The sequence below is a fragment of the Lagopus muta genome, chromosome 5, assembly GCF_023343835.1.
Source record: "Lagopus muta isolate bLagMut1 chromosome 5, bLagMut1 primary, whole genome shotgun sequence".
In the NCBI taxonomy this organism is placed as follows: domain Eukaryota; kingdom Metazoa; phylum Chordata; class Aves; order Galliformes; family Phasianidae; genus Lagopus; species Lagopus muta.
In genome coordinates this window covers 65,807,270-65,825,737 of record NC_064437.1, presented here as the reverse complement: position 1 = coordinate 65,825,737, position 18,468 = coordinate 65,807,270, and the positions used below count along the sequence as shown (strand labels likewise).

General features: G+C 41.7%; 1 protein-coding gene and 1 long non-coding RNA gene across 8 annotated transcripts in view; one reads left to right on the top strand and one right to left on the bottom strand.

The window, feature by feature from the left end:
• Positions 1-884: 884 nt before the first annotated feature.
• ALDH18A1 (aldehyde dehydrogenase 18 family member A1) overlaps positions 885-18,468 on the bottom strand; it is a 35,398-nt gene continuing 17,814 nt past the window's right edge. For all 7 annotated transcript variants that reach the window (XM_048943977.1, XM_048943980.1, XM_048943978.1 and 4 more), the window contains 10 exons: positions 13,421-13,565; positions 11,731-11,804; positions 10,954-11,053; positions 9,400-9,620; positions 7,791-7,928; positions 7,499-7,694; positions 7,227-7,348; positions 4,488-4,674; positions 3,505-3,600; positions 885-1,663 (listed from right to left, as the gene is read on the bottom strand). In XM_048943977.1, coding sequence (XP_048799934.1) covers positions 1,482-1,663; positions 3,505-3,600; positions 4,488-4,674; positions 7,227-7,348; positions 7,499-7,694; positions 7,791-7,928; positions 9,400-9,620; positions 10,954-11,053; positions 11,731-11,804; positions 13,421-13,565 — 1,461 coding nt within the window. In that variant the 3' untranslated portion in view covers positions 885-1,481. The remainder of the gene's footprint in view (positions 1,664-3,504; positions 3,601-4,487; positions 4,675-7,226; positions 7,349-7,498; positions 7,695-7,790; positions 7,929-9,399; positions 9,621-10,953; positions 11,054-11,730; positions 11,805-13,420; positions 13,566-18,468) is intronic.
• Positions 1,683-3,551, top strand: LOC125692887 (uncharacterized). Its single transcript, XR_007376913.1, has 3 exons — positions 1,683-3,097; positions 3,194-3,296; positions 3,447-3,551. It is a non-coding gene; the product is annotated as an uncharacterized LOC125692887 (long non-coding RNA).

Here is an 18,468-nt window from a genome sequence, read left to right as displayed (position 1 = left end):
TGGCTCTTCAATGTACTCATCAAGGAAACTTGATGAAATACAACTTTATAAAAACATAATTTGCAAACTCACTCTTTTCAAGCATCTCTGTTACTAGTTACCAGTTCCAGATTATGGGCTGATGCTGAATCTCTCAGAGCTGCTCCCCCACTCCTCTGGAAACACCCATCGAGTGCTTTAGTAGCATTAATGGAATGTTGAGTAAACTAAATCTCTTTTAGCAAAGTTGTAGCAGCAGCATGACAATAGTACCTTGGAAAGAAAAGATCTTTAATAAATGTTGAATAGAGCAATTTCATTACCAACCCTCTAGAGCCAATCAGCTGTAATGCAATCTGCTCCTATGCTCTAGGGCCTCTGAGAGACTTCCTAAGAAGTTTCCAAGGGTCCCCTAGTTGACTTTTGGACATTGTAGAACGCTCTCATGGAACCCAGTGCCCTTTCAGGGCCACGCAGTGAACTCTAGAGATAACCAGAAACGTCCCAGAGCTACTGAGCATGCTCTAGGGAGCTCTAGACACATCCTACAGCACCCTATAACCCTCTCACAGCTCCTCAGAGTGCTCTAGGGTTCTACATTGGTTTCCCTCTGTGCCCTACTGGACCTCAGATGCATTCAACTACACACTGAGCCCCCACAGTCCCCCATCATCACCTAAAGGGTTTGCCACAATGCTCCAACTGCCCCAGTCACTGGAGTGCTGCACTGAGCCTCTGACCGCAGTGTGTGCTTGCATGCTCACTTGTTTCAGTACGGAAGCTTTTACTCAAACATATTTTTTTCTAAACTTCAAAGTTGCATTATGTCTGGGTGATCCAGTTACTGGGATTGTTTCATATAAAACCAATGAGAAATAAACATCTAGTACAAACAGGTAACAAAATTCACATTGTATACCATTGTGTTATTTATCTACGACTGTCAACAAAAACAACAAAATCAGATATAAAAGATTGTTCCATCAGAACATTAGTGAAAGGTACGTTCCAAATGCATAGTAATCAAGTGTAATCAAAAACTAAGAAAATAATCATCAAAGCTTTAGAGCTTTCAAGAGCTGCCATGATCACATGACTGAAGAAAAGCTACCAAGTTTGTTCAATAAAACAAATGTTTCAACTAAACAAAGACCTTGGTTAAAAAATGTATACTCCTCCACCACCATACATATTTGCCAGAGGGAACAATGGAGTGAAAAGAACGCAGCAGATATTTGAACTTTTCCTAGCAGAAAATGTATGTTTCAAAAAAGGTCTCTGGGAAAAACAAAGTCTATTTGCAGATACTACCAAAGGAAATAGCAAAAGGCAGCAACAAATCAAGTATGTCACAGATAGGATCACAACATATTCCATGGACTGCACAGTGATTAAGAACAATGATCCTGGAGATGAAAAGCAAATCTCTATCCTCAGAGAATGCACTGGAGCCTGAACATCTTCATTAAACATTTTAACCCTGGTTTTCCTCCCCAGTGATCTTAGCTGGTACTTCTGTGAGGCAGAGGGAGGTTCTCATGAAGATATTTCATGCTGCCATGCTCTGAGAAGTCAGAAACAACATGATTGTCCCCTCTCAACAGCCACTTTGTAGTTAAGAGTCCTTCAATTCCTACTGGTCCACGTGCATGGATACGAGAAGTACTAATTCCAACTTCAGCACCTGCAGAAAACATACAAGATAAAGTCAGTCAATCCTCAGAAGATATTCAACCTGGTACAATACAGTTTTGCATCCTCATGTAGAAAAAACCATTGGGTGACCTGTCTTCTTCCATTCTCCCAAAGCGTCAGAAGTTATGTTTACCTGTTCTGATGGAGAAGTTAGTTAGATGAGCATTTATAATATAGATCCATTATAATATGGACTTGTTTATACTTCTGGCTCCTACAGGGCCCCTTTTAGAGAGAGAAGCTAGAAAGTTGGGTATGTCTTCTATATATTTTACACTTTTTTTGCTGAGTGTTTACCCCTTGAAAAGTAAGAGCTACATTAGTTAAGACTGCAAGCTAGCATTTTTAGCAGACAGAGCACTGTATATTCCCAGCCAGCACAGCAGTAGCCTGCTCCAGAGATTTCTAGTTGTTTCTACTTCAGGAAAGATTGTTTTTCATGTCTTCTGCAATTTGCAGTAGGTACACACTTATTTAGGTAACTGCTTGGTTGCAGTCTGTATTTCGTCTCACACCACTGGACCGCAGCTCAATCTGCCCAGCAGGAACAAAGCGTGGCATTCTTTACAGCATTAACAGAAAGATGAACATAAACTGTTCACCCATTTCAGATCCCATGTTGCATTGTTCTGTCATTACACACATACAACACATTTTATTCTGATTTAACAGAACCTTAACTGACCTAAAATATTTTTGCTCCCTACTGCTAAATTGTCTACACAACAGTATCAGGTAGCTCTAGCAGGAAAGAAATAAAACTGTTACATTCTGCCTGAATGAATGGGCTAGGCTTTTTTCCTGCACTTTTTTCTTGTAAACCTTGTTTGAGGCAGTATGACCAGAAATTAATCATGTTTTTCAGAACTAAGATGAGTATTTGCCACACTTCCCGCGTATCAGTAGATACTACAGTTATCTCTGCAATGTCCTCTTCCTCACTCTCAGCTGTTCTCAGCTGAAATAGAGTCAATCATCTTAATAGTGGCTGATACAGTTCTATGTTTTGGATTTAGGAGAAAAATAACGTTGATAATGCAGTGATGTTTTAGTGACTGTTGAGCAGTGTTCACACTATGTCAAGGATTTCTCAATTTCTCACACAGTTCTGCCAGCAAGGAGGCTGGGAGTGTACAAGAGGCTGGGAGAGGACAGAACAGATAGATGACCCAAACAGACCACAGAGGTATTCCAGGCCATGTGACACCACACTGAGCAGTTGCATGGGAACTGTTGATCACGGCCTGGACCTCTGATTGACCACCTGAGGGCAGCAATGAGTCAGCTGCGGGAGCTACCAGAAGGGGTGGAGCCCAGCTCCTCCTCTCCTACATCCCATTTAAGGGCTGATGCCAGTGAGGATGTATCTCCCCTCTCTCTTGAGATCACTTCTTGTGGAGTTTACTGCGAGCCTATGACACCGGTGAGCATTTCCATTTATTTTAATTATCTCTCCACCGTGATTATCTTACTAAGCCTAGCATCTGTATACTTACTGATCTTACTTCTTACTTCTGAGCCTAACCTCTGTATACCTACTGATTGTACAACACTAAAACTGGGGGAGTTGGCTGTGGGGGCTGCCAATGCTCAGAGAGCAGCTGTGCATCGGTCCATGGGAGGTAAGTAACTGCATTCTGCATCACTTGTTCATCACAATGGTTGTTTTTTTTAAAACCCCTCCTTTTTCTTTCTTATTAACTGTCTTCAACTGAACCCATGAACATTACCTTTTATCCACCAATTCTCTCTTCCAATCCCACAAACGGAAGAGTGATTGAACAGCTGAACGGTGTCGAGCTGCCTTTTGAGTTAAACTACAACACTTACCAAGTCCAAATCTATATCCATCAGAGAATCGGGTGCTGGCATTCCAGAAAACACAAGCGCTGTCCACGTGCTGGAGGAAGAACTCTGCTGTTTTCTCTGGGAAAGAAATAGAGCAGGAAATAAAATTCCTACAGAAGGAACTATCATGCACTGTGACATACAGAGCCTCATACAGTGAACAGACAAAACCGCAGAACTTTCACAATAACACTGTCTGAAGTATCTAAACAGCCTGGGTTAGAATGTGTTCATATACACATTCCCAGTATTCTTATCAAGTAGACAGAGCTGCAAATGTTACAAGAAGCCTACAATGATAAGAAAAAAAGTGGAAAAACATGGTATGCACGCCTTTTGGTGCCACTCATCTAAGCTCTGCAGGAAGTACAGAAGCACAAGTTTGCTTGGAGCTTACATGGATGAGCCACAAACAACGCAACATCACTGCAGCTGACCCTCATCTGCATTAAGGCTTGGATTAAGAGTCATCTTTTGGCTGGGAGCAGCTCTCACTATGTTTTGAACTGGCACAGCATACAAGCTGCACGTAAAACAGGCACTAGGGATGGGAGCATTAAAGGAGCAAGAAAATGGGAACTGAAACAAATGCAGCTTTTAAACTACAGATGCAGAACTGGGAAATAAAGGACTGGAAGAGGTGGGGAAAAACATTTGTGGTCCTTGTTTGCAAGACATAGAAATGACATGAGAAGACAAAGTAGATACAGTCTGATTTTCCCTACAGTCCATTCCCACCACAGAAATTCACCTCTTCATCCTACGGAGGCCTAAGGACTTCTTCAGAATTCAGGAGACATTCCTGCAAAACTGCCTGATGTTGTCCAGGAACACAAAACAATCTACCTGGCAAGAGAAGATTATGCCTACTCTGGAACCACAGGAAAAGAAACTACTGCAACATAAGTAGTTATGCTAAAACCAAGAGCAAAACCAAAACAGAAAGAAACAAACTGCTCACAAACCATTTTCCGTGATGATAACATCCGTGTGAGAGCTTCCATACTTGTGGATATGTTCAACAGCCTCCGGGACACTGTCCACAACCTCAATGCAGCACTCCAGGTCCCCATATTCAGTGCGGAGAGATTTCACTTCAGAGGGGCTGAACGTCAAGTAAGAGGCAAATTTTGGGCCAGCATGAATCTTCACCTGCAACACCATAAATATGTTGCAATTCTGACCATACCAACAATTTCCAGATGAACATGCAAGCTTCTTACTTCAGGTCTGGCTATGATGGATTTTATTTTCTTCATACTGGACTGTATAGTGATACATTTTAGATTTGTGCCCAAAATAAATCACCATTTTGGCTGTTGCTAAACAGTGCTTGGATAGTTCTAAGGCTCTCTTTCTCCCCACAGTGAGAAGGTTGGGGTGTGCAAAAAAGATGACAAGGGACACAGCCACAACAGCTGACCCCAACCAACAAAAGGAATATTCTATGTCACACAACAACATACTCAGCAATAAAACTGAGAGGAGAGGGGTTTTGAGGAAAGCAGACATTACTCAGGGACTGACTGGGATCTGTCTAAAAGTAGCAGATAGTGAACTATTTTCATCATTTGTTTTGTTTTTCTCTTTTCTTCTTCTTCGCTAATTCAACTATATTTTTATCCATTAATTTTCTTGCTCTTGCTCCTCTTCCACAGGGGGAAAGTGAGTAAAGAGTTGGATGATTAGCTGCTGACTGGTATTAAAACACATTTGTGTATGAAACATTCACTAAGGATAATTTATCTCGCATTGCACAAAGTTTTCAGAGACTCAGCAGATATAATTAGCAATAAGGCACAATAGCTGACACGTTGATATCTATCATGACACGCTCCTAGTCCAGGGCTCATTTTTCATTATTTAGAGAGAAAGACATTTAGCAGGAGGTCACTACAACACTACTGCACCCAGCAGCACAGTATTTTTAGACAGCAAGTGCAGTGCAAACAGTAACTACAGGGAATCTTCCTGTTTGCAAGTCCCATCTACAGAAGTCTTTACCTACTTCTATCCTTTTATTTTGTAAATTAGCACCAGCCCCCTCTGAAGCATTTGTTTCAGACAAAATAGAATTATTGTCCAAAACTAGACAAGTACTCACACAGATTTTTACATACCTTATAAAGAAAATCTAATGCATCACCAACCTCCAAGCTCAATCCTAACAGCCAAGATACATAAACAATGACATGGGGCGAGCACTGAGCTCTGCTTTCTGGGGGCAGCAATAGGACCCAAGGGAACAGCATGGAGCTGTGTCAGGAGAGGGTCAGATGGGGTGTTAGGGAAACATTCTGAGCCAGAGGGTAACGGGCAGGGCACAGGCTCCCCAGGCAGTGGGCATGGCCCTGAATTGTCAGAGCTCAAGGAGCATTTGGACACTGCACTCAAATATAGGACTTGAGTGGTGCTGTGTGCAGCCAGAGGTTGGACTTATGATTCTTGGGAGTCTTGCAAATCACTATATTTTATTATTCTGTGACACTTCTTAAGTGGTACAGCACAGAAATCCCAATGAAAGTGAAATAAAGGAAATGTTGACAGGACAAATATAAGTGAGAAATAAGTCTCACAAGTCCGCTAAAAAGGTGAACAAAGTTTGAAATTTAGGACTAAATCCCTAACATGTAGGATAGCATTTTTACACGAAACTACAAATTATACTGACTGTGTAATCCTGCCCAATATTTGCAGGTTTCGCGTTGTCTAGTCAAGAGTGGACAGCAGTGTCATCACATCCTCCCCATTACTTTAAGGGCTGGGGGCAGCTGCGTGTTGGTAGAAGTGTACCAGTCCTCACATTCCTCCTCTCCAAAATCCAGACACATATCCTTCACTCTACCCTTCTTGAAATACAACCAAAAAATGATGTAAAAAAAAAAAAAAAAAAAACAAAATGAAAACATCCATTAGGTGAGGACTTGCTCCTGACTATATACAAAGCCCAGCTTTTCTTACTACAATCCTTTTATCATCATCAAAACACAGGGCCTATTCTATCCCATTTTCCTGCATTAACTACTGCCAGAACAATGTCAAATACATGCTGCTGTATGAAAAACATTCGTTTAATATGCAATTCGAAGTATTTAATAAATATTTAAGTCCTGATGTATCTCTGCTACCTTTACTGGCAAAAAATTACTCATGTCAAGACATTTAAGTCATACAGTGGCCTCTCATGACTCCTGTGATGTAACTGGAGAGAGAACAGGTGGGAATAAAGGCATACAGGATGAAAGGCCTAAAAAAAAAAAAAAAAAAAAAAAAAAGCGGATAAAGCAGATTCTAAGAGAAGAAAAACAATTTGGAAATTGTCTAAAGTAAAATGGTAAGTGAATAGATTCAATAAGAACAGGCTTTAGGTCTAGAAAGTTAAAAGCAATTAAGTCAGAATTAAGAGGAGCAGAGGAAGGGTTACATGGTGGAACAATTTTTTTGTTATGTAAAAGAAACTATCAGTATCCCAGGCACAGTACACAAGCTGCTTTCTGATCATTTCCATGGAAAAGCTTGGGGCTGTGTGAAGACGAGAAAATTCTCCATTAAGTTTGTTTGCATCTACAAAGAGACATGGATAACTCAAGTGTTATGCCATCACAAAGCTACATAAGGTTATGTCAGCCAGAAGAAATGCTTCTAAAATGTTAAAAAAGTAAACAAATCAGGACAAGTAAAAAACACAAGTATACATGACTTACCTGTTCTACTCTCAACATATCTATGATCTGATCAAACAACGGGGTTCTCAGCAAGTCCCGATGAATTAAGAGTGTTTCCAGAGCATTACAGGCAGCAGGATATTCACACTTTGAGTCTCTGACTGAGGTTTAAGAGTAGAGAATTTGTTATGTAACATTTATGTCAAAAATTCTGAACAGTACATGAATCAGCAATTATCAAAATCTTATTACATATTCCAAATATGAAGCTCAGTTACACCCATGATTCAAGTCACCCTCAGACTGCTTACTTATTCGCGTGACCTTTTCAACACTGGCATCCACATCCACATACACATGACAGATTCCTTCGCTGTGTCCCATCACAGGTATTCCCTTTGCTGCTTTCTGTATATTCCTGACTAGCTGGGATGAACCACGTGGAATGATAAGATCTATCAGCTTATCCAGACGGCAGAGATCTTCTACTTCCTCTCTTGTATTCACCTGTGGAAGTTGTGATACAAGTAGTCCATAGTCTGAAGTTCTACCTGTTCTCCTTATACATAGCAAAACATTGTTGATTTAGTTCTAGATACTTACCAGTTGCACTGCATCTTTGACTCCGTGAATTGAAAGTGCTTCTTGTGTCAGATGATGAAGGATTTGATTGCTATAAGCTGCCTCTTTTCCTCCTTTAAGTAGCAAACCATTTCCACTAGCAATGGCCAAAGCAGACACCTGTCAGAAAGGAACGTGAAGACAGACAAACAGGAAAATAAGGAAAAGACAAAGTGATCTGCCTCTTCTAAGAATAACATCCACAGAGCTGGAACAGAATTCTGAATTCTGTTCTTACTCGGTATCAATCTCGTGCACAACAAACAGAACATATAACTCCAGAAATTAAGTATCTTAACATTCCAGGCACAAACTTGAGTTTTCAGAGTACTACTGGCAGAGGAACTGCAGCGAGTGAAAAAAACCCCGGACAGAGGCTCTGGCATGAATTGAATACCTGTATAAAATAATTTGAGATGCAAGAATTCTTGCTTCTAGTCATTCTGACTGGAAATAGCTAACAAGCTCTTCCTATCAAGAAGATTTTCCATTGTGCTGTCTAAAACACAAATATAGATAACACTTGAGATAAGTGAAGAGGGAAGAAAAACTCGGGACAGTAGGCACAGCATGAACTTTATCACATTGCTTTCACATTTATAATCAGAAGGAACTTATTGACCTTGTCATCTGCCTGTTTATAGCACTAAATTTCACATATTTTGAGTCCAACACCACAACAGGACAACTGAATGTTTGAATTCAACAATACAACTGGACCTGGACAGACTGGTGAGCTGGGCAGAGAAGAACTCGATGAACTTCAACAACATCAGTAGTCAGAGATTAGAAAATAAGATCAAGGTTGCCTATGCAACTTCAGTTCAGATCCCATATTTTCATGTATTATATTAGCATTTAATCACAGCAATATTTCTGCTACACAGCTCTGCAGATGAAGGTACTTACCTGTAACATACCTGCCTTACTCTGGACACACGAATGGCATTCACTTACAGTACACCATTCCAGATTTTCACTGCTTTTTTCTCACAACTTCAGTACAGAACTTAAATCACCACATTAAACCACTGCTTTTCCTCACACCCATCTCTCAAGAAGTAAGTAAAAGCTCTAATTTTACCTCACTGCAGGTATGCAGTATTAGCAAAGGACAGACTACTCAAAGCCTAGAACTTATAAGCTACATTTTTTAAACACATATTCCTAACAGTTACAATTTGTTATTAACAATCTTCATTAAACAATTGATGTTTAAGGTTATCTTGCAATTCAGCTGCATTCAGCATGGACAGACAAGCATTCATTGCTAAGAACCTTCTAAGTTGCAAGTTAAGCAAGGAACTTATGTTTGTGAGATACATGCAGGAACTGCACCACCTGAATGCAAGCTAACTCCTTCTATGCACTGGGTTATTGAAAAACAACTCTAAAAAACTCTCAACACTGCAGAAACAAGTCCTGAGAACTTATCTGTAGAAAAAATAAGGATGTTAACAAAATTCATTTTAGAATAATCCAAAAGTCACCTGAGGCAAGCCTTCCTGCAGCCTCCCAGTAACTCATCAGCAGAAACATGCTTTCTTTTGTTACCGAAGAACTCCTAGCAGAGTCTGCCCTCTGTACATACCTGTGGGAGACAGTCAGGGCGGGACTCAAAAATCACGAGAAGAACCCCAATAGGCACTGTCACCTGCTCCAATTCCAGGTCTTTTGCTATTCTTGTTCTCCGAATTACGCGGCCAACGCTGTCCTGCGAGGACGCTGCAATCTGACGTAGTCCAATAGCCAAGCTGTTCAGCTTTGATGTAGAGAGACTTAGACGTTTCAACAAAGGAAGTGCCAGTCTCCCTAGAGGAAAGAAAAAAATATGCTTGAGATAGATTTGTCTGCCTAGACTCAAGCAGAAGTGACCTGGAGGGTGAACATATGGAAAACTCAGATACTTCTCACTCCCAAGCAATAAACCTACCTAAGCTTAGTGCAATACACTAAGTCTCGTAGTCATTACAAAATCACTACAGTGTGAGAATGTTTTCCCAACCACCATAATTAAATCTAATATAGTGCAACTAATATGCATATGAAGCAACATCCACATCCACAAAGACAAGGTTTTTCCAATTTCAAATACCATTATATAATGCTGTAGTTAAATTTCTTACAATTTTATACCCTTGCAGTAGTTCTGGAAAGCCTGGGCAATAATTTCATCCTTCTATTTTAGAGACAGACAAGTGCACATTTCAGGCTGGGCAAGAACCACATAAGCTTTCTAGTCTGAATACATTCAGACAGTAAGTTTACCCAGAAATGTCCCTCAATGTAATTTGGGCAGTAATACAATTGTTGCCATGTATTTTTTACTGAATAGTACAATTTGTGATGTATCAATTTCATACATTTCCAGAATATGGTTGTTACAACCAGAAAGGTCAACACAGCGGAAGGGAGATACAGGTTGTAGTAGCAAAGGGACTAAACTGAATGAACAAGTGTCACAAAGGAGAAGGAAAAGTACTCATCTGTCTCTGAATATCTAGGCTCACAGGGAAAACTCCACAAGAGAGGAATCTCTAACCAGAGCTCCTTCCCAGTGGCAGTCAGCCCTCAACTGAAGTGTAAGAGAGGTACAGCCAGGATTCACCCCTTCTGGTCACACAGCTGAACTGCCTTCAGCTGTGCTCCCAGGGCTGACAAGTCCTTTCCACAAGTGCTCAATCAGTGCTTCAGGCCGTGACTCAACAGTCACCATACAATGGTTGTTCTTGGAGAGTATCAATTTAAGTACACGGATGGCAACAATCCCCATAGGAGCCAAACATTATGATAACCAGCCCAGCAAATAGACACTTTTTGCACTACAGTAACAGGAAAGATATTTGCTATATTTCACTTCTGAAGTGAGCCTGCTTTGGCAGAAGAGAGCACTATCATTTATTTTATTACAGAGCTCTTCCTGGTGCTTTGCAAAGTCTCACCAACTTCTCTGATGAATACATCTGTTTTACGTAATTGTGGAAGCTGCTGCTGTTTACACTGACAAAGTCTCCAAGTCCTGGTTTCACTAATCTGTGATAGCAATAATTCCCAATCTCAGGTGACAAATATCTCTAGTTCTACCCATTTCCTTTGAGACTCAGTTTCATGACAACAGGAATGATGGAACAAATTGTAGTATTACCTTTATTTTCTGCTTCTTCTAAGTCCTTCTTGTTTGCCAAGAGAATTTCTTCTCTTTGATCGGTTAGTAAATCAGCAAGACGATAAATAATCTCTGCTCTCTGAAAGACAAATGTTTCTGAACTGCATTCTTATACGAAATCCATTCTATTTGATACCTAGCCCACCACTTCCTTTCTACTGACCGTACCTTTTCACTGTCTTAACTCCCTGAATACTAGAGGCCAGTTGATTTTTCCAGATTGCATTACATTGAAAAATAAGGCTGAAGAGACCTTCACTTTGGTTTTTTTCTTTGTTTGTTTGTTGTTTTTTGGGGTTGTTTTTTTTTTTTTATTCTGGTGCAATCATCTTACTAAACCCACAAAGTTTTCAGACCACTTTGTGGTCTTTGCAACAGATGACATTTTACCCAGTCAGTTGTAAAGCATTAATTGGCAGTAACTGATTGTTTCAAACTTCTCATTTGCATGCGCTACACACACAGGAGTGAATAGGCCAAATTATTCCTGTTAACTCTTCAGAAGCTCTGAAAAATCAATTTTTACATAGTATATGTTATGGCAACGTTTATGAACCCTACATGCAAACACTTACTACATCATAATTCTCAGGTATACTATCCATGGGCTCTCTGCATCTATTTAAACATCCAAATGACGGATCTAGCACACAAATAACAGGTTCTTGTCCCAGGAAGTCTGTTCGTGTTAAAAATCTGTTTTTTTAAACTTGCCACACATTCTCAAGCTTGGCAAGTGAAGCCATATTCTCTCACCTGCTCAGGCTGCAGTGCTGCCAGGGTCCTGCCACCAGCTCGAGACATTTCACCTTGCTGCTCTACTGTAGGGCCTGTGTCATGGTAACAAAACAAAAAAGCAACAATAAAAGCCCATATCACACATGGACAAAGTTACAGATGTGTGGAAATGAACACCAGCCCTTATATCTTTCATCTCTTTACTCAAAGCAGGAAAACAAGTACTTTTGTAACAGACATATCAAAGACATTTACTGCATGTCAAAACAGGATATATCCATTTTATACCTATCAGATGAAAAACACTGCCACAATTCCAAGCATATTCCTTTTAAGGGCATCACAGAGACTCAGTAAGACAATTCGTGTCAGAGTGGAAAAGCTTGTATCAAAAGACATAAAAATCACAGAATCGTAGGGGTTGGAAGGGACCTCCAGAGATCATCAAGTCCAACCCCCTGCCAAAGCAGGCTCCCTACACCAGGTCGCACAGGTCAGCATCCAGGCAGGTCTTGAGCATCTCCAGAGAAGGAGACTCCACCACCTCCCTGGGCAGCCTGTTCCAGTGCTCCGTCACCTCACTGTACAGCCGTTCCTTCGCACACTGGTGCAGAACTTCCTATGCTGCAGTTTCCGGCCGTTTCCCCTTGTCCTGTCTCCACTCACCACTGAAAAGAGTCCGGCCTCGCCATTCTGCCCCCCACACCTCAAATATTTATAGACCTGGATCAGGTCCCCTCTCAGCTTTCTTTTCTCAAGGCTGAACAGACCCAGTTCACTCAGCCTTTCCTCATAGGGGAGATGCTCCAGGCCCTTCACCATCTTCGTGGCCCTCCGCTGGACTTTTTCCAAGAGATCCCTGTCTTTTTTGTACTGGGGAGCCCAGAACTGGAAGCAGTGCTCCAGATGAGGCCTTACCAGGGCAGAGTAGAGGGGGAGGATCACCTCCTTTGACCTGCTGGACACGCTCTTTTTAATGCACCCCAGTAAGCCATTGGCCCTCTTGGCCAATGAGAGCTCCTGAACAGCTCTCCTATCCACAGACATACACAAAATAAAGGAGGCAGTTCTTCATATACTACTAGCTCTAGAGTTTACAGAGTATTTAGTTAACGCTCTTGCTTGCTGTGACTCAGTCTCATGAATACTAAGCATTTACATAGGTTCTAAAGGTGATTTGACAAATTTATACAAGAAATCCATCGAGCATTATTGTACACACTTGTCTTACAGCGCAAGTCACAAGTACCACTCCATACTTGTTCTACTCTGCTAAGATCATGGATGTTTGCTCTTTCTACAGCCACTGTTACAATGCCAGAGCAACAGAGAGGCTATAAAACATTCCCAACCTATAATACCAGAAAGTAGAAAGCAGTAAAATGAATTTGTGATAAAAAGTATAACTAGACATTATTTTAGTTCAGCAGCACATTTTATAGTATGCTTTCTTTCACACCAAAATATTCAACCACAGAGGATAACCTCTACAACGTAAAAAGACAATTCTACTCAGTTCTTTAAACACATGTCTGATGCATCAAGTTAGCAGCTGGAGGGAATTTTAGCAAAGGATTTTCTATTCCAACCTCAGAAAATATCTTTCAACAACCATTTGTCAAGCAGAACATGCTTCCCTATTTGTTGTACAGACCTAGCTAAATTTTAACTGTAAGCTTTCAGGAAATCTCTTTAATTCTATACTCACCTGCAGGCTTTACCTCTGAAAAAAAAGTTCCAACTTTTTTCCCGTCCACAATATCTGTGATGACGTGACCAGAGATCTTTGGGTGAGTTCCATTTGCAATCACTACAGAAGTGCCTCCTTGGAGGGCCCACAGAGCTGCTTTCACCTACAAGATAGAGCCAGTTCCAGAAAATTCACTTATTATTTGAATCCCCATTCTCAACAAGAATTCTTACAGAATCACAGAATTGCTCAGGTTGGAAAAGACCTTAAAGATCATCAATTCCAATCACAACCTAACCATCCTACCCTAACTCTAACAACCCCCTGCTAAATCATATCCCTGAGCACCACATCCAAATAGTTTTTAAACATATGCAGGGGTGGTGACCCACTGAAGATCCTATTCCAGTGAGTCACCACCCTTACTTAACAACCCTTTCTGTAGTTTTTCCTGATATCCAACCTAAACTTACCCTGGTGCAACTTGAGGCCATTCCCCCTCATCCTGTCACCAGTCACAGTCAGAGGAGACCAACCCCGCACTCGCTGTAAGCACCTTTCAGGTACTGGAAGAGAGCAATAAGATCTCCCCTCAGCCTTCTTTTCCCATGACTGAACAGCTCCAGTTCCTTCAGTCGCTCCTCGTAGGACACAGTTCCACTTTGATCTCTACGTTAGGCCTTTATGCTTTCAGAACATTCAACACATTTCAGGAATTTCTGCAACCTAGTGTTATGTTAGATCATGCATTTTGATTTGGGTTCATGAATGGGCAGGTCCTGTTTGACCAACCTGATCTCCTTCTATGATCTAGTGACCCATCTGGTGGATGAAGGAAAGGCTGTTGATGTGGTCTACCTAGACTTCAGCAAAGCCTTTGACACTGTCTCCCACAGCATTCTCCTGCAGAAGCTGGCAGCCAGAGGCTTGGATGGGTACACTCTTGGCTGGGTAAGGAGCTGGCTGGAGGGCCGGGCACAGAGAGTGGTGGTGAATGGAGTCAAATCCAGCTGGCGACCAGTCGTGAGTGGTGTTCCGCAGGGGTCGGTGCTGGGGCCTGTCCTCTTCAATATCTTTATTGATGACCTCGATGAGGGCATCGAGTGCACCCTCAGTAAATTCGCAGATAACACCAAATTGGCTGGAAGTGTGGATCTGCCTGGGGGTAGTGAGGCCCTACAGAGGGATCTGGACAGGCTGGAGAGCTGGGCTGGAGCCAATGGGATGAGTTTCAACAAGGCCAAATGCCGGGTCCTGCACTTCGGCCACAACAACCCCAGGCGACACTACAGGCTTGGGGCGGTGTGGCTGGAGGACTGCGTAGAGGAAATGGACCTGGGGGTATTGATTGATGCTCGGCTGAACATGAGCCGACAGTGTGCCCAGGTGGCCAAGAAGGCCAATGGCATCCTGGCTTGCATCAGAAACAGTGTTGCAAGCAGAAGCAGAGAGGTGATTGTTCCCCTATATTCAGCACTCGTGAGGCCGCACCTCGAGTACTGTGTCCAGTTTTGGGCCCCTCACTGCAAGAAAGATATTGAGGCCCTGGAACATGTTCAAAGAAGGGCAACGAAGCTGGCGAGGGGTCTGGAACACAGGCCATATGAGGAGAGGCTGAAGGAGCTGGGAATGTTCAGCCTGGAGAAGAGGAGGCTCAGGGGAGACCTTATTGCTCTCTATAACTTCCTGAAGGGAGGTTGTAGTGAGCTGGGGGTCGGCCTCTTCTCTCGTGTCATTAGTGATAGGACCAGGGGGAATGGTTTCAAGCTACGCCAGGGGAAATTCAGGCTGGACATGAGGAAGTATTACTTTTCAGAAAGGGTGGTCAGGCACTGGAATGGACTGCCCAGGGAGGTGGTGGAATCACCGACCCTGGGGGTGTTCAAGGAAAGACTGGATGTTGCGTTGAGGGACATGGTTTAGTAGGAGCTATTGGGAATAGGTGAGCGGTTGGACTGGGTGATCTTTTAGGTCTTTTCCAACCTTAGTGATTCTATGATTCTATGATTTCTACTTCCCTTCCTTAACCAGATGCTGCTTCAGAAACATACTTCATATTTCCCTAACAGTCTGCCCTTTTTAAGATTTCTACAGGGGCACTTTGCCCAAATGCTCTTCTTCGACGTTCTCTTATGTTGCAAATTCTTCTTACTGTTTGAAAAAACACAATTTTCTTTTTTGAAAAACTGTGTTGCTAATTTCCCTAACACTGGCTAGCCATCAGTAAGTAATCCACTTTGAGTGCCCGCACAATATTGCTTGTACAAGTCCTAGCCTACCATGTATCATTAAAATATAATTCAGTGTCCTTACCTTTCTGAATTACTCCGTTGGAACTTCGACTGGCTACCCACCCCTTACAAATCTGCGTAAGATGCAGAAGTACCCTCACTGTTTAAGACCTTTTGGTGAAAAAGATTAAGTACTCCGAAGAGTTCTTTGGGTTTCCACACATTTTTAAACTGTTTACAACACGTCCTGCTAATGCTTTTAGACCTTTTTTTAAAAATTTATTTGCTGCTTCCTCTTTTCCCTTGGGAGTACACTTGTTTGTTCTTTCAGTAGGCTCTATTTGAAGACTGCATTTATTCATTTTTCAATTATATGGGGGTTTTTGTGTGTGGCTTTTTTTTTTTTTTTTTTTTTTTTTTTTTTGCATTCTTCTTACTTTTGTAGTTTTGGAGATGGGTTCTATGCTGTAACTTAACTACCAGTTAACTTCAATGGTCAGACCCACACTGTACTATGCAATGCATGAAAGGAACAAGGCTAGAATCAAGTTCAAAACCAAACCCAAGGGACGCAGGCAGATGAGAATTGAAATCAGTGATACTACCAGAATATGTGTGCTGTCACACGAAGTAAGCAGAAGCAAACATTAATAAGATCTCCATAAAATTTAGCAGCAGTATTTCTTCAGGCGTTGCTTTAACATGGAAGGCAAGATGAGTTCCCTTTCTGAACATCAGCAAGCAAGCTTATTTGCAAGAGTCCTTTGAAATCACTATGTCCTAAGATTTCCCTTTTTCTACTTACTTAAATCATTGTTCAGAGCATCACAAGAAATATTTCTGTAAACCTTTTCTCTAATTCAAGTAAATAGACAAAACCACAGAAACAAACTCCAGATGTTACCCACTAAAGGTGAACTGCCTATGGTCTCCTTCATTACTTTTTCTGACTAAGGTACTGACAACATCATTCCACTGTGGTATTTAATTTCATGTAATGTATATCACCACAAAAGTTTCAAGTGACAATGCTGCTTTGTCACTTCTACACTTTCCTATATGTTCCCATACTTTTATACTGCAACCCATATCCACTAGAAGACACCATCTGTCAGATGCCTGTCATATCAAGCTTTTCACTACCACAAGACCATCAATTGTTCCACTTTTGCCCAAATTTCATGCTAATAATCAATATTCGAACTACCACGTTTATACCATTGTTGACACTTCAGTTTTCCAAAAATATCAACTGATTCTCAATTCCAACACATTCTTGTTCAAACATTTATGTGACTCAAGCTTAAAGACACCAAATATCTTCAACACATCGCTGCTTTTAGAGAAGTATTGCCTCACCTTGTCAGCTTTCTCACCAATTCCTAGCACTGTTTAAACTATTTCATATATCAACTGAATGGAAATTCACTTCTAATTGGCCTCTATACATCCAGTAATTCCCAAATAAAACACTCAAATATCTCCTCCTGGGTTTTCCGGTCTAAGCTTGATACGAAGTCTGCTCTATCAGATTAGTCAAAAAGGAGACATAAGAGAACTGGCAAACATCTTGACTTCAGCCTTTCTGTGCTTTGTCAAAATCCATTCCTCTGTTTACAGACAGCTTTCTAAAAGTCATCTCAGGAAATCTGCACCTATAAATACTAAAGCAGTTCACAACTCAGCATCATGAGAAACATTAGAAAAAATAACAGAATGATCGAAGCTAGAAGGGAGCTCTGGTCCAATCTCACGTTCCATCAGAGACACCTAGAGCAGGGGCCTAGGGCCATGTCCTGGTGGCTTTCTGGTGGCTTCACTAAAGATCACCAAGGGGGAGAGTCTGCGACCTCTCTGGACGACCTCTGTCAGTGCTCCATCACCAACAGTACAGAAGTGCTTCCTCATGATCAGATGGAACCTCCTGTGCTCCAGTTTGTGCCTACTGCCTCTTGCCCTGCCCTTGAGCACCTCTGAAAAGAGCATGGCTGCATCCTCTATGCACTCTCCCTTCAGGTATTTATACACATGCTTCATATCTGTCCTGAGCCTGAACAGTCCCAGCTCTCTCTATTTTTCCTCACAGTAGGGGAGCTCCTATTCCTTGACCATTTTGGTGCCCTTCCATTGGCCTCTTCTCAGTATTTCCAGGTCTCTCTTGTTCTGAGACCTACTATTGCAGGTACAACCTCACCAGTGCAAAGTAGAGGGGGAAAGGATCACCTCTCTGGACCTTTGCTTAATGCTGCTGTGAACAACATTAGTGTTCTTAGTGGGAAGAGCACACTGCTGATTCACGTTCTAGCAGGACTACTCTGTCCTTTTCTGCAGAGTTGCTTTCAAGCTGGGTGGCCCTCAGCATACTGGTGCCCGAGTTTATTCCCTTCCAGGTGCAGGACTCTGCACTTGTTGATCTTCATGGGATTCCTGTAAGACCAACTCTTCAGCCTACCAAGGTCCCTCTGGATGGCAACATGGCCCTCTGGGGAACCAGCAACTCCCTCTAGCAACATTCTCTTAAGTCCCACAATACGTCCATGTTTATCCACTCACAGCACTGGACACTGAAGGTGTATGACCCTGCACAGCACTATAAATCATTGACACTACCTCTTTTAACTTTTCCACTCCAGAACTGAAGTTGCTCAGTCTTCACCAAATATCTTTCAGAAGCAGAGGTCATGCAGAGAAACACAGAAAGGTGGCAGAAGTAGCCTATGAGATTCAAGTGATAGGGATCCCAAGTCTCTGGATCACTGTGTAAGAAAGCAGTGAGGGCTGACTCTTACTTTAATTTAAATCATCAACTTTATATTGTTCCAATATCACATTTTA